The sequence below is a fragment of the Muscardinus avellanarius genome (assembly GCF_963383645.1).
Source record: "Muscardinus avellanarius genome assembly, chromosome: 10".
NCBI lineage: Eukaryota > Metazoa > Chordata > Mammalia > Rodentia > Gliridae > Muscardinus > Muscardinus avellanarius.
In genome coordinates, this window is record NC_137796.1 from 71745460 (window position 1) to 71761911 (window position 16452).

Consider the following 16452-nt stretch of genomic DNA (forward strand, 5'->3'; position numbering starts at 1 on the left):
CCCCAGGTTTGCCCTCCTGCTTCCCAGAGCACATTTCCTTTCTACCCGGCCGCTGCAGCACGCATGGCTCACGCACACCCGTCCTCTCGTCTTCCTCCCAGACCCCAGCGGAACCATGGGTGCCTCCAGGCTCTATACCTTGGTGCTGGTGCTGCAGCCGCAGCGCGTTCTCCTGGGCATGAAGAAGAGAGGCTTCGGCGCTGGTCGCTGGAATGGCTTCGGGGGCAAAGTACAAGAAGGAGAGACCATCGAGGATGGGGCCAAGAGGTGAGGAAGGGGCAGGGCTGAGGACTGGGGCTAAAGAGTCATGCCCCTGGTTTTACCATTGGGATCTGCGACCCAAACCAGGTACTTAACCCTTCAGCCTCTGTTTCTTTATCTGTAAGAGGAGAATGATAACAGTGGTATTAGGAGTGTTGTGGAGATGGTGAGAGACTACTACGATGTAGAGGACTTAGATCTGCCTGACGCGCGTGAGTACTGAACATATAAGCTGTTCCCATGCGGCCATGGCTCCGTTAGGATGTGTTTGGCATGCCACTGTATATTTGGGCTTAAGTTGACCAATCCTGACTTCCTTGTGCACGGCTACAGGGTTAGCTTTCATCTGAAACCTTCTGCTCACTTAGTCCTCCAGCCAGCTTCCCATGGGAGGGTACTGAAGCCCGGAGAGGTTGAGCAGCTTGCAGGTGTCAACTGCTGTGTCCTCTCCTGTTCCTCTAAAGCTGGTGAGGATAAGTGATGTGAACAGTGCAAGTATCATAAAGCCCTCCACTATAGGTTCCCAAACTGGGTGACACCGCCCCCCCAGGAGATGCTAAAAAGAAATACAGATACATAAAAGAACACAAATTTGAATCGGGTGTAGTGGCGCACGCTTGTAATCCCATCATTCAGGAGGCTGAGACAGGAGGATCGCGGTTCGCAGCCAGCCTCAGCTACTTAGTGAGGTCCTTTGTAACTCGGTGAGACCCCGGTTCAAAAATAAAGAATAAAAATAGGGCTGGGGGTGTAGCTCAGAGGTAGAATGCCCCTGGGTTCCACCTCCAGTACCACACACACACACACACACACACACACACACACACACACAAAATGAACACAAATTTGTCACTGCATATATATATATATATATATTTTTTTTTTCCCCCTTAAAGAAGGTAGATATTGGCTGGGTACGGTGGTACACACTTGTAATCCCAGTACTTGGGAGGCTGAGACAGAGGATCACAGGTTTGAAGCCAGCCTCAGCAACTTAGTGAGACCCTGTTTCCAAATAAAAATAATTAAACAGGGATATAAAAATGCCCTGGGTTTAATCCCCAGCAACACACACATACACACAAGAAGGTAGATAACCAGGAGGGCACTGGATAATTCTTTTTTCTGAAAAAGACTGTACATGATATAAGTTTGGGAACTTCTACACACAAACTTTAACTCATGTCATTGTTGGTCTTATTCTGAAACAAGTTGGCACACTTAAAGGCACTGGAGAGGAAAACAAAAGCTTGATCCTGGTGGGGAAGGAATCTGGGATGCAGCAGCCCAGCTTTCAGTTTATGTCAGCCCACAATAAGAAATGTCTTCCACTCCAGTAGAGCACACACACGCAGGTGAACATCTCCAGCTAAAGTAATGACAACCTCACTTCATGGAGATGTGATTTATCTCCTCTTTTTGTGTGTGTGTGTGTGTGTGTGTGTATGTGTGTGTGTATGTGTGTGTGGTGTACTAGGAATGGAACCCAGGGGTATTCTATCTCCAAGCTACAACCCTGGTCCTATTTTTTTAGTCTTTATTTATTTTTATTTATTTATTTATTTTGGTGGTACTGGGATGGAACCATTCTAACTCCGGGCTACACTCCCAGCCCTATTTTATATTTTTATTTGGAAACAGGGTCTCTTAAGCCAGGTGAGGCTGGCTTCGAACCTGCGCAATCCTCCTGTCTCTGCCTCCCAAGCGCGGGGGATTACAGCGTGCACCACCACGCCCGCCTCTTTTTTATTTTTTGAAGCAGGGTCTCACTGAGTTGCAAAGGGCCTCGCTAAGTAGCTGAGGCTGTCCTAAAATCCCAATCCTCCAGTCTCTGCCTCCAGAATGCTGGGATTACAAGCCTGCACCACCACGCCCGGCCTCTCTTTTGTTTTTGTTTTTGTTTTTTAATCACCAGGTTGGGTATACTCGAATGAGTCATCCCCTCCATGCCAGTCTGGTATGGAGCTGTATTTCTATTTTCTGTATTTCTATCTTTCTAATAAACTTCTTTAAATCTTCAAAACATTAATAAATAAATAAATAAATCGCCAGGTTGATTTCGCAGTGCATAGCAGGGTCACAGCCCTCATTTTAGAGTCCTACATAAAACATCCACACACAGGTTGGGGACCCAGGGTTACTACCAAACTGATACACTTTGGCAGGTTGCAGTGTGCAGCCTGGCCTGTGCCAAGATGACACAGATGGGAAGGAAAGACTTGTCTGATGAGAGGCAGCATCCGGCCTGCGGCTGCCCGCCCGCTCTGCTCTGGACAGCCGGGGTGTTTCCAGGAGGGAGCCTAGTGCGGGGAGTGAGCGCTGCCATGGACACGCAGTCCCTGTCCTTGCGGGCTGGAGTGTGGCTCTCCTGGTGAGTAGTCAGGCTGCAGTAGTGCCAAGGGTTTCTCAAAGTCGTTGCACTGACATAAACTCCCACCAGGGGGGGTTGGATTCTGCTTCCTCAAATCCTCAGCAACACTGATTCGTCTCCTTCCTTTCAGCCATGCTGGTGGGTGGGACATCTCATGGTTTTAGTTTGCTTGCCCTAATTAATGAGTGATGAAACTGAGCGCTTTCTGAGTGCCTGTGGCCTCCTGCACATTATCCCCTGCAAAATGTCCACAGGCTTTTTGTCCTTTAATGAGGTTGCATTTTTCTTACTGATATGTAGTTACTATTACACACTTTAGATGTCATTTGTAGCTTGCTTTTTCTTTTTCCTTTTGTGGTACTGGAGATTGAACCCAGAAGCATTCTACCTCCGAGCTACACCTACAGCCCCATTTTTTATTTTTTTATGTTGAAACAGGGTCTCACTAACTTGCGGTGGGCCCAAGTAGCTGAAGCTGAGGCTGGCAGTGAACCTGCAATTCTCCTGTCTCAGCCTCCCAAGTACTGGGATTACAAGCATGCACCACCAAGCCTTTTAATAGCTTTACTTGTTTACTTTTTGTAGTAGTGGGGATTGAATCCAGGGGCATTCTACTTCCAAACTATACCCCAAGCACTTTTTTCTTTCTTTCCTTTTTTTTTTTTTTTTTTTTTGGTGGTACTGAGGATGGAACCCAGAGACTTTCTATCTCAGGCTATACTCCCAGACCTATTTTTTATTTTTCATTTGGAAACAGGGTCTCACTAAGTTGCTGAGGCTGGCTTCGAACCTGTGCGGTCCGCCTGTCTCCGCTCCCTAGCGCTGGGATTACAAGCGCGCGCCACCATACCCAGCTCCAAGCCCTTTTTTGTTACTTGTTTTTGAAACAGGGTCTCAGCAGATTACTGAGAGTTACTGAAATTACTGAGACTCTCAGTAACCTTCTGAGAGTCTCACTACATTGCTGAGGCTGCTCTTGAACCTGCAATCCTCCTATCTTGGCCTCCCAAATACTGGGATTACAGTTATGTTTTTTTACCACACCTAGCTTAATTTAAGTTAAACGTTCTCTTTCTCTCTTCCTCTCTCTTTTGTTTGAGTGGTGGTGGTATGAGAGATTGAACCCTGGGGCATTCTATCTCTGCTGCACCCCTAGTCTTTTTTTGTTTGTCTTTTGTTTCGAAACAGGATTGTGGTAGGTTGCTGAGAGTCTTAACTACTTGCTAAGGCTGCCCTCAAACCTGTAATCCTCCTGTCTCAGCCCCCCCCCCAAGTACTGGGATTAAAGGCATGTGCCACCACACCCAGCTGCACTTTATATCTTTTTAATGCAACCCACATAAACCTTTTTTCTTTATGGTTAGAATTTTTGGCATTCTTTGAAGTGATTAGCCAATCCCGAGCTTAAGAAGATATTCTTCTAAGTTTTCTCCTAAAAGTTTTTGAAATGGAGTCTTACCTTTAAGGCACTCCACTGCATTTTATCTCTCTAATGCAGCGCTTTGCACTTTCTGTCCCTTCTTTCTACTTTTGTAATAATAAAAACTGCTCAAGCCTAAAAAAAAAGTTTTAGAAATGTAGATCTATAGCTGGGCGTGGTGACTTACACTTGTAATCCCAGCATTTGGGAGGCTGAGACAGGAGGATCAAGGTTCAAGGACAGCTTCAGCTACTACTTAGTGAGGCTCTTTACAACTTAATGAGACCCTGTTGCAAAATAAAGAAGAAAAGATAGGGCTGGGGGTATAGCTTGGAGATAGAATGCCTGAGTTCCATCCCCAGTACAAAAAAAGTAGATCTATGACTTATATGGAATAATGCATCAATAAAAAAATTAAAATATATATGTATATATATATATATATATGCCGGGCGGAGTGGCGCACGCTTGTAATCCCCACGCTTGGGAGGTGGAGACAGGAGGATCGCGCAGGTTCGAAGCCAGCCACTCTGGCTTAAGAGACCCTGTTTCCAATTTTAAAAATATATTAAAAAATAGGTCTGGGAGTGTAGCCCGGAGGTAGAAGGGCTTCCAGGAACCCCAGTGCCACCAAAAGAAAAAAAAAAAAAAAAAAAAAAAAATATATATATATATATATATATATATATATATCACCCATATGGAGTTGAGCTTTTTATGAACAGTAAGACAGGGGATGGGGATCGATATTGAGCTTTTCCTCGTAAGCTATCTGGTTGGCACGACATGGCTTACTTGAAAGACCATGCTGCCCCTGCACGGCTCCACCTTTGTCTCAGGTGAAAGATTATATGGCATGAAGGCAGGTCTGCTTCATTTCCCCTACTTGGGGCACCTGCACAGGGCAGGCCTTCCCTAGGCACTAGATGGGAGGGCAGATGGACACACAGACTCCACAGGGCCGACCAGCTGCTGGCCGGCCCTGTGGAGTCTGAGACAGAGACAGGGCAGCCCCGAGCCCACAGGCACACGCCTTCATCCTGCTCTCACCACAGTGGCAGGATGCTGTGTGATCAGTGGCTGTGTAAAGGCCACCTTCCTTAAGTGAGTCTGCTCCAGTGTGGCTGAAGGCCGCCCCAGTGCTCCTGAGCAGAGCTCGACACTGCACTCTGGGCCTCCCTGGGAGCTGCCCCCACGGCCCCAGCCCCTTCTCCACACCTTGGCGTCCTCAAGGGCATGGCTCCCCACCAACACTGTCCTGTGGCCACAGTGCAGGCGTGGTTCCCATGCTTCACAGACTCGGAGGTTGTGTAAGGCAGACAGGCTTCGCCCTTAGTCTGAGGTCAGAAGTTCGGCAGAGCCATGTGCTACCCACCAGGCTGATAGGAGGTTTTTTTTTTTCCTCTTTTGTGGTACTGCAACTGAAGCCAGAGACTTTCTACCTCCAAGCTACACCCCTAGCCCTATTCTATTTGTATTTTAAAACAAGGTCTCACTAGGTTGATGAGTCTCACTACCTGCTAAGGCTGTCCTCAAACCTGTGATCCTCCTGTCTCAGCCTCCCAAGTACTGGGATTACAAGCATACGCCACCACGCCTGGCTTTACCCACTGGGTTTAGACCCATGAGCCTTGTGGACATTTTGGCACCATGCTGGTTCTGTTACAGATTGAGAGAATATGGTGGTGGAAATTGTTCCCCAGGAACCCCCGCGAGGGTCCCGGACACACTTTTCCCCAACCCATAACAAAAACCAAAAACGACCCCAAACAGAAGAAAAACCATGGATTCTTATCCTAAGCTAAGAATAAATATGCATAGCTTGGACAGTTGCTGAAGATATAAAGTTTATTAGAAAGATAGAAACACAGAAAATAGAAATACAGCCCCATGCCAAAATGGCATGGGGGGGGTGACTCAAAATGAATACACTAAAAGAATTACACGTGACTCAGCCTTTTATACCCATGACCTTCATCTTGTTTGCATGTCTCTGATGTAGTGACCATCCCTGTAAGGTACCTCCCCCCAATAAGGTGTGGTGAGGTGTCTACTTTCATGAAGGTCGACCCTTCCTACCATCTTAGCTGGCTTATCGTGTAGATCTGTCTTTAGATAGAGAAAGGCCTAGTTCTCCTCTCCTATTGACTTGCTAATTACATGTAGCTAAGTCAATCTAAGTTTCAAAAGCTGTCTGCTTCCTGACCAAAGCCAAGCCTTTCTCTCTCCAGGTCTGCCGCCATTTTGACAAGTTATTTTTGAAATATATTAATAATCAGAGCTTTCTCAAATCTTCCTAGGCCATTCCAAATACTGGCACAGGTTCCTTTATTTTTATTTTTGTGGTTCTGGGGATTGAACCCAAGGGCATTCTGCCTCTGAGCTATACCCCTAGCCCTTTTTTTTTTTTTTTTTTTTACTATGAAACAAGATCTCACTAAGTGTTGAGACTGGCCTACAAGCTGTGATCCTCCTGTACCCCTCCCAAATAACAGGATTCAGGGCTACGCTACCTACATTCAGCTGACCACACAGTTTGTTTTGTTTTGTGTGTGTGTGGTACTGGGGGTGGAACCCAGGGGCTTTTCTACCTCTGGGCTGTACTCCCAGACCTATTTTTTATACTTTATTTGGAAACAGGGTCTCACTAAGTTGCTGAGAGCCTCACTAAGTAGCTGAGACTGGTTTTGAACCTGTGTGATCCTCCTGTCTCAGGACCACGCAGTTTTCTAAGAGCCTCTGGTCGGCTCTGAGATTTTCTCTGGGCACCAGCCCAGGATATAGTGAGTAGGATGTGGTTTGGGAAGGGACACCCTTTGACACATGCTTGTGCCCCTGCCCTGCACAAGAGAGGGGCATTCAGAGCAGCAAAGTGCTAGAGTTCCCCAGTCTTTCTATGGCACAAGAACGAAAAGCCCTGAAGCAGACAGGCTGACACACGGGGGTCCCAGACCCTAGGACTCCAGCTGCAAGCAGCCTCGCTCACCTGGGTGCCAACCCAGGCCTCCTATGCACACCTGAATGGAGCTGCTCCTCGGGAGACCTCAGTGCCCAGGAGCCTCCTCTCCCTGGAGCACAGCTGCCCTTTTGGTTCCCTTTGGAGCACCTCCCCCTCATTCCCCTGCAGGGGGCAGTATGTGGCCCTGGGGGGAGCCGTTGAGTACGATTATCCAGCACTAGGGCTGTCCTCCTCTGCCTGGTCACAGGCAGACAGGCGCTGGGGCCTGGAGTTTGTAGGATGAGTGTATCAGGCCTCAGGGTTGGACCTTAGGTGGATGACATGAGCTGATTTTTCTAGCCAGCACCTACAGCCCATCCCCAGGGCGGGGAAGTCAGGACCAGAGTTGTAGAGGGAACCAGGAGTACAAGCCCCAGGGCCGCCCACCCCGCCTCCCATCCACCTCGGAGGATGCTTTCTGCTCTGTATTTGTGTTTAATTCATTGCTCATCCTGTTCTCCATCTGCCATCTGAATCACAGATACAACCAGACTCTTTAGCAAAACTAACAGGGTCGTCTCCGGCTGTCTAATTATCCCAGCCTGTGAAATGGAGCTTTCGCTGTCACTGAGATTATTGATATTGCAAGCACTGCCACAGACTGGGGGAGGATTAACCAAAATCAGTCAAAACATTACATCCACAGATGACACTTTTTAAAGGGAGATCTGCCAGCCTGCTGTCAGAAAGGCGGGTGAGGCCCCCTTTAGGGTTTCCATTACTTGTATGTATTGGTACGGAGGACTGAATCCAGAGGCATTCTACCACTGAGCTACAACCCTAGCCCCCCCCCTTTTTTTTTTTTAATTGTGAAACAGAATCTTGCTAAGTTGCTGAGGTTGGCCTCAAACTTACGATCCTCTTGTCTCCGCCTTCTAAGTACTGGGATTGCTGGCATGCACCACCATGCCTGGATTCCATTACATTTAATTGGGCAGCCAGGGCTCACACCCCCCCAGTGAAAACACAATCTTCTTTTTTAGGTCAAGTCCAGTTTTAATTAACCACCTCGGTGGATGTGCTGATCTGGGCTGTGCATATGAAACAAGCAGGCGGAGCGTCCTCTCCAGCCCTTACAAGAGTCCAAGCCAAGACCATTTAACACAACACGTGTGTGTTTTGCAAATGAACAAAGTCTCTTTCTGACTACTTGGCACAGGCAGAAAGAAACCATATATTGTCTTCCTGATATGACTTGTATACCAACACTAAAAAAGCCAGGTAAGTTGGCACATGCCTGTAATCCCAGTATTTGAGAGGCTGAGACAAGAGGATCGCAGGTTCAAAATCCGCCTCAGCAAGTAGTGAGACACTCAACAACCTAGCAAGACCCTGTTTGAAAATAAAAATAAAATAGGGCTGGGGGTGTAACTTGGAGGTAGAATGTCCCTGGGTTCACTCCTTGGTACAAAAAAAAAAAAAAAAAAAAAAAAAACTTTATTATCTACAACTACAAATAGTCGGGCATACTGCTTTTTTTTTTTTTTTTTTTTTTTTGGCCGGTCCGGGAATGGAACCCAGGGGCATTCAACCTCTGAGCTATAGCCCCTGCCCTAATTTGAAACAAGGTCTCACTGAGTTGAAGAGGGCCTCACTAAGTAGCTGAGGCTGTCCACGAACCATGATCCTCCAGTCTCAGCCACCCAAATGCTGAAATTACAAGGGTGTGCCACCACGCCCAGCTAGACAGACATATTACTTATAGAAACTAACTTTAGGGGAGTGGGGAAGTGAGATACGTCCACCAAAAGGGGGGCAGGCAGAGTGCTGCAGCCTTGTGTGCCCCAGAGTCCCGAGCACAGAGCAGCTCTTCAGGAAGTGTCTGCTGAGGGGGGCAAGCACCACGTGCACTCAGGCACAGAGTTGATAGTACAGGTATGCAAGCCTAGGTGCTCAGCACAGCGTTTTCTACTGCCCAGATGTTGAGCTCTTCTTGTTAGTAATATGTAACCTTTGAGTAACCTGGGCTTCTCGAGGGGAGGGTGCTCTATATCCCCCTCTCCTTGAGAATGCACAGTAGCCCTGCCTGATCTTGAAGCCTTTGCAAAAGAGCAAGACTCAAAATCACTGAAACAGCACCACACACTTCTTTCTGAGTGGTGGGTTTGTGGGGTCTACTAGGTTGTCTATGATAAACGTGTGTGTGTGTGTGTATGTGTTACTAGGGATGGAACCCAGGAGCATTCTATCTCTGAGCTACACCCTCAGCCCTATTTTTTATTCTTTTGAAACAGGGCCTACGTTGCATAAGGTCTCACTAAATAGCCGAGGCTAGCCATGAGCCTGTGATCCTCCTGTCTCACCCTCCCAAGTACTGGAATTACAAGCGTGCACCACCACACCTGGCTATAATTTTTCAAATGACAACCCTCAGCCCAGTGGGCACAGGCACCATGCTCTGGCTGACATCCTCTCCTGTCCACAGGGAGCTGCAGGAGGAGAGCGGTCTGACAGTGGACACACTGCACAGGGTGGGCCACCTCATGTTTGAGTTTGTAGGCAACCCCGAGCTGATGGATGTGCACGTCTTCTACACCAACAGCGTTCAGGGGACTCCCATGGAGAGTGATGGTGAGTTTCCCAGCTCTGTTCTAAGGCCTGGGAGGGGAGCCAGGCCCCAGCAAGTATGGCCTCAGCCTGCCTACCTACTTCATGTGGAGGCTCTGGGCGCAGGCTGGGCCTCCAAACTGGGACCACTGCATAAAATGAGAAAAATAGTCATGAAGGTTAAGTATACAAGTAAATCAAGTCCCTCACATAGAATTGTTCTTTGATTCCTCATGCAAAATCGGTTTAAATCCGCGTTAACGGCCAGGTGTGGCGGCACATGCTTGTAATCCCAGTACTTGGGAGTCAGGCAGGATTGTAGGCTTGCTGCCAGCCTCAGCAACTTAGTGAGACCATTTCAAAAATAAAACTTTGCTGGGCATGGTGGCACACGCTTGTAATCCCTGCGCTTGGGAAGCAGAGACAGGAGGATCACGCAGGTTCGAAGCCAGCCGCGCTGACTTAAGAGACCCTGTTTCCAAATTAAAAAATATATAAAATAGGTCTGGAAGTGTAGCCCTAAGGTAGAAGGGCTTCCAGGAACCCCAGTACCACCAAAAAAAAAACAAAAAAAAAACTTTAAAAATAAAACTAAGAGAGAGCTGGGGATGCAGTTCAGAGGTAGAATACCTCGAGGTTCATTTTCCAATACCACACGCACAAAAAAATTAACAGGCTGGGCACACACCTGTAATCCCAGTACTTAGAATGCTGAGACAGGACGATCACAGGTTCATAGCCAGCCTCGGATCCTGTTTTAGAAGAAACATTATAGCTTGGGAGGCTGCATTATAGCTCAAAAAGTAGAACACCCCTGAATCCAATCCCCAGAACCACACACACAAAGAGCTGGGAGTGTAGTGAGAGGGAGAGTGCTCCGTGGTTCAGTTGCCAGTACCTCTGAGAGGCAGAGACAGAGACACACTCTGCATTAACACCAGTGTTCTTTCACCCCCGGGTATAGAAATGCGCCCTCAATGGTTCCATCTGGACCAGATCCCCTTCAGTGACATGTGGCCCGATGACAGCTACTGGTTCCCACTCCTGCTTCAGAAGAAGAAGTTCCACGGGTACTTCAAGTTCCAGGGTCAGGATACCATCCTGGACTACTCGCTGCGCGAGGTGGACGAGGTCTAGCACCAGATCTGCCAGGCCACCACCGGGGATTGGCTGCTGGGCAGCCACAAACTATAGGTCCAACTGCGCAGCTGCGCTCACAGTGCCAGCACTCAGGGCGTACTTCTTCTGTTTGGAGGAGACTGGATGGAAAGGAAAATAAAGGTCTTCACCTTCTGTGTGTGTCACTACAGATTGAACCCAGCAGCATTGTATTTGTTTTTTATTCTCAAACAGTCTAACTTGCTGAGGGCCTTACTTAAGTTTCTGTGATCCTCCCATCACAGATTCCCAAGTACTGGGATTACAGGTGTGCTGCACCACCACACCCCTCGATCCTTGAATGGACTTCACTAGGCGCATGTCAGACAGAGATGGAAAAAGGGAAGAGATGGGTGGAGGAGCTCAGGTGCCAGTGCTGCAGGCCACGGGTGCCCAGAAGGCATGTTGCCCTCTCACCCCAACTGGTTTTTGGGGTTTTTTTTGCGGTACTGGGGATGGAACCCAGGGGCATTCGACCTCCAAGCTGCACCCCCAGCCCTATTTGTTATTCTTTATTTTGAAACAGGGTCTCACTGAGTTGCAGAGGGCCTCACGAAGTAGCTGAGGCTGTCCACGAACCGCGATCCTCCGGTCTCAGCCTCCCGAATGCTGGGATTACAAGTGTGCGCCACCACGCCCGGCTCTCTACCCTGTTTTGATTCTTTCCCTTTCACAGTGAGGATGCTACATACAGCACAGTCAAGAGCCAGGGTCAAAGCACAATGCATCACCAGCTAGTCCCTTCCCCTGCCCGACAAAAATGGGCCATTCTCTTCCCCACTGGGACCACTGGGAAGAAGGTGGGAGAGCCAGACCACCATTGCACAAAGAACCTACAACGTTACCCAACTTTCAGATACATTTAGTGATTTGTTTAGAGGTTTGTGAATAAAGTTACAAAACATAGCCGGGTATGTGGCGCACGCTTGTAATCCCAGCATTTGGGAGGCTGAGACAGGAGGATCATGGTTCACGGCCAGCCTCAGCTACTTAGGCCCTTTGCAACTCAGTGAGACCCTGTTTCAAAATAAAGAATGAAAATAGGGCTAGGGGTGTAGCTCAGAGGTAGAATGCCCTTGGGTCCCATCCCCAGTGCCGCAAAAAGGAAAAAAAATTGCAGAACAGAGGTCATCTGTAAACAGTTCCAGTTTATTGGGTATAGTAACTAATTCCTGCAGCAGCATAAAGTGCTTCGTACATAGAACCGTTTCCCGCAAAGCAGGAGGAAAGGCCTCAACACTGAACAATCCTGGCCACACTGGCTCAGAGTCCCAGGCGCCCCCACGGGACCTCCTGAAGCCCGCCTTCCCTTCCTGTGTGGCCTCCGCGGCCTGGCACAATGCCACTGAGTGAGCTGGACAAGGCTGGGTGGGCCTGACAAAACACTCCGTTCACAACTCCAGCTCTGCAGTCCCCTCCTGCTGCTGAACATGCTAAGGCTGAAGCCTTGGTCCCACTCAGCCTTCCTGCCCCAGAATCGGGCCTGGCCACCCTTCTACCAGGCCAGGCGTGGCCAGGGTAGGAGTACACAGGCTGGGTAGCCAAACAGCCAGAGCAGGGTGTAGGAAGCCTTGGTCCCCTACCACCGTGGAGGGGACCACTCCACCTGGAACTGGGAGTGGAAAAATGAAGGTGGCCTCTGCGGTCCCAGCAAAGCTCTCCTACTGCTCTTCAAGCACCTAGGGGTGGGAGAGGGTGGGTGGAAAGGGATGGAAACTCCCATCTAAACAGACAGATCCCCCGCTATCTGTGGGCCCCACTCCATGGCTCCCAAGGCATGGGCACCACAGCAGGACAGACAGGCTGTCCTCCTCACACCTCCCCTCTCCTCCCACTACACACCCCAGCCCTTGGCCCCCAAAACATGGCAAAAAGACCTTGAGACCCCTTGCAGCAGAAGGCACCAGGAAAGTGACCTTATAACACCCTCAGAAAAGTTAATTTTTTCTTTATTTTTGTAGTGCTGGGGATTAAACTCGGGGACATTCTACCTCTGAACTATACCCCCATCCCTATTTTATTTTTTATTGGGAAACAAGGTCTGAGTTGTAGTAGCTGAGGCTGGCTGCAAACCCACAATCCTCCTGTCTTAGCCTTCCAATTACTGGGATTACAAGTGTGCACCGACATGCTGGGCAGAAAAATTAATTTTGAAGACTTGGTGCCAGGCTCCTCAGTGGCCTGTATGAGGAATGCAAATGTCACCCCTAGAGACACAGACCCTGACCCCAGTGAATGCCCACAGCCTCCAGTCCCACAGCCAGCGGGTGGCCCCACACTGTGCCCAGGGCTTCCGAGTCTAGCAGTGCTGCTGCAGGCAGGGCAGGAAAGGCCTCCGGGGGTCAGGCGTTACAGCGCAAGTGTACCACGGTATGGAGGGAACAGTCCTGCGAGTGGCAGGTCCACACGATGACTCAGAACTTGTTTCCACATGGTCACAGGCTGTGCCTTCCAGTAGCCCTGTGGCAGCACAGGCAGACTCCACAGCCACCACCTCACAGCACTGTGTTCTCCCAGGGGGTCCCACGAAGCTTTATGCTGGATCCTGGGGGCCCTGAATTTCCAGTCTGAGGGTAAAGACAGCCCACCCACAGGGTGCCCAGTGAGCTGGGGCCTCCCTCTGTGAGCTGCATAGATGCCCCCACACCCCTACGGAGGGTCAAGTCCTATGCTGAACTGAGAGGCATAGTGTCTAGCAGGCATCCTGGGAGGGAGGAATTTCAGAAACCCTGTGGGCCTGTCAGACTCTCTTCCCATGTTGCCTCCCTAGGCAGTGAGGACAGGGGTCAATGAAGCCTGAGGGGAAGCAGACCCTGTGTGTGGGAGCAGCAACACACCCAGGCCTCCCATAGAGCTCTGAGAACAGCTTTCTTCAACCTGAAGAAGGCAGTGGCTGCAGAGCAAATGGATAGGAGGGAGGCTGGGAGGAGGGTTACAGCTGCCCAAAGAAGGAACATTTAAAGGGGGTTGAGCCCAGCCCCAAAGACACTTCCCTCCAAAGACCCAGCTAAACACAACATCCCCCCTCTGCACCTGATCCGCCAGCACCTGTCCTCTGCCCCACCCTTTCAGCCCCAGTGGGCTATGACAGGGAAAACACCAGCTGTTTTAAGCCTGCAGACACACAGGAGCCCCGCGCACATCATCTCAGGATAGAGACGTGCTTTTGTCCGATACACTCAGGACCACAGTGTGTGCTGGAGGAGGCTGACTGGAGACACCTGGCCCGAGGTCAGCCCCACACCAGAGCTCTGCAGGTACCCACCGGAGCATCCCTGGGGGATGCCCCCTAGGACATCAAACACTGAGCACCCAGTGACCTGCACTGGCAGGTGACCCCACCTTACTTCCCATCCTGTGCGTGCGAGACAGTGATGCTGCCAACCTGGAGCCGGCCCTGGTCAACAGTCTGACCTCTCACTGTCAGAGACTGGCCATCTCCTCACCCAGTGGCCACCTGGCCACAGGACAGCCCTGCCCTCCCTCGACTCTGCTCAGTTGATCCCCAAGGCTAGCCTGGGTGGTTCTAGCACCAAGGTCCCCTCTTCACTCCCCAGGCTGTGGAAATGACCCTCAGCTCCCCAACTCTGGGCATCATGAGAAACCCATCCCAGAGCATGCCAACCTCTCACCACCAGGCTAGCAGCCACAGGGCAGGCAGGTGGGGGGCAGGCACAGGCCTCCATCAGGAGGAAAAGGAGCAAAGACAACGGCTATGCCCACTGGCCAGGTGAGCATGAGCACCTCTGCTTTGCCTACCAGGGCCCCATGGGGCGGCAGCAGCCATCTGAAGGGAATCAGCCAGGGACACGCGTTTGGAAAGAGGCTTTAGTGAGGCCGCGGGGAGCCGTGCCGCGGACCTCAGGCACTAGTGAGGACACATGCCATCCTGTGGGGACCGTGGCGGCGTCAGCGCACTCTGTGGTCCAGCAAAGAGGCAGGTGAGCTTCGGCTTCAAGTCATCCCACACCTTGCTCATCTGCAGAGAGAGGAAACAGGATGGGCAGGACAGGACAGGACTCACACCACCCACCCCACGCCAGCTCCAATTCTATTACCACCTCCCCCAGGTCGTGACCACGGTGCTACAGCAGCTCATGCCGATCTTGAGAAAGCTCGATCGGGGGACCTGCAAAGGCATAGATCCCCCATGAAGTATGTCTAGCATTCCCTTCTTCAAAAAATTATTTTAGGATTATTTGGATCAATATGAATAATTGGAATCTTATGTATAAGCATTATAACTAAAATTGATGGGCAGCGGCTTGTGAGAGACTCAGGCAGCAAAGATTTTTTTCCCAAGGATAAAGTTTGGGCCAAAGATTAAGTTCAAACTGACTTTAGTTTGGGCCAATATATATGATTAAGTTCAAGTTGGCCTTGTGAAGTGAGACAAAGCATACTTTCTGATTATTTAAATGTCTGATACCCTGCCCTGAAGTCTGTAAAAAGACTTTCTGTCCTTGAAGTTCCTGTTTTCATGACTATAAAGATTGTAACAAATCCTGAAAGAAAAGAAGTAAGAAAAGAGTAAGAGAGAAGCTGGAGAAGCTTCCATCAGAATAAAGTTCGAGAAGCTGCCATCTGGTCTCGTGTGTCAGTGTCTTCTCTCTCACGACCTCGACTCTCCTCTCACCAGCACACGAACCTCGACTATTGCTAGGGCTGGACCCCGGCACCACAGAGCTTCTGTAAGAAATGAGGGCGAGTTGGCCCTTCTCACTCCTTCATGGGGGGCCCATCCTCTAGGTCCACAGGTGTTCATCCCCTGTCCCCTGCACACAGGACCAAAGGGCCTAAAGTCTGCTAGCTGTGGGATCTAGCGGATTGTTTTGTGTGGGGTACTAGAGGCTGAACCCAAGGGCATTCTACCTCTGAGCTATACCTCCAGCCCTGCTATTTTTTTTATTTTGAGACAGGGCCTAAGTTGCTGAGGCTGTCCTTCAACCTCCAATCTTCCTATCTCAGCCTCCCAAGTACTGGGATTACAGGCATGGGCCACTGTGCCTGGCTACTGACATGATATTTTAGAAGCATGGCTATTAGGCTACTCCCAGCAGCATCCCCTACAGCTCTGGGAGCACTGGCCTTCTGAGTGGCCCAGCAGGTCAAACACCAGCACAAACATCCCCCAGGTGAGCAAACCATGAACAGAAATACAATGTGGCTGTGGCCACTGCCCAGGCACTTCCACATCCAGATCTGACAGGCACAAGGTAGGCGTGTGGCTGGGACGGGCTCTGTGGTGTGCGGATCGTGCAGTAACAGACAAGCCGCGCCAGCCCTGGGTACGTGCCGCTGAGGTTCAGTCTCAGCTCGACAGGGCAGAGTATTGCTGAGTCACTGATGACAGAGCAATCTCCCAGGATCTGGGAGGCAACAAGACACCCAGATGGGATGCAGCCCCGCCCCGCTGGTCACACAGTCTCACTGTTATCGCCTGAACCTCTATGCTTCATGACCCTCACCCCAGCCCCAGGCAGGTCTAAGCCACTGCAGGTCTAAGTTCATGTGACACGCTGCTTTCTGGCCCCCACGTAGCAGCACTGGCCTTTCTTCTTTCCCCAGGATCTAGACTAGCCTCTGCCAGGTGTGAGTCTCTGCTCCACACCAGTCTACTGCTCCGTCTCCCTGGTGACAGTAACGCTGTAATCCAGCCGGTACCCAACACGCCAGAGCCTGGCCAGCTGCTGTCAA

At 50.1% G+C, this 16452-nt stretch overlaps 2 protein-coding genes across 2 annotated transcripts in view; one reads left to right on the plus strand and one right to left on the minus strand.

Annotated features, from left to right (window-relative positions):
- Window positions 1-115: 115 nt before the first annotated feature.
- NUDT1 (nudix hydrolase 1) lies at window positions 116-10734 on the plus strand (the record flags this gene model as incomplete). The annotated part of the gene is made up of 3 exons (XM_080704701.1): window positions 116-267; window positions 9476-9621; window positions 10562-10734. 3 exons carry the CDS (start codon window positions 116-118, stop codon window positions 10732-10734), a joined length of 471 nt encoding a protein of 156 aa, XP_080560827.1.
- A 3889-nt stretch (window positions 10735-14623) lies between these two features.
- Window positions 14624-16452, minus strand: part of SNX8 (sorting nexin 8) — a gene marked incomplete at both ends in the record, with an annotated part of 60412 nt that continues 58583 nt past the window's right edge. Inside the window, one exon of the mRNA XM_080704279.1 lies at window positions 14624-14734. Within this exon, the coding sequence (XP_080560405.1) occupies window positions 14624-14734 (111 nt within the window). The remainder of the gene's footprint in view (window positions 14735-16452) is intronic.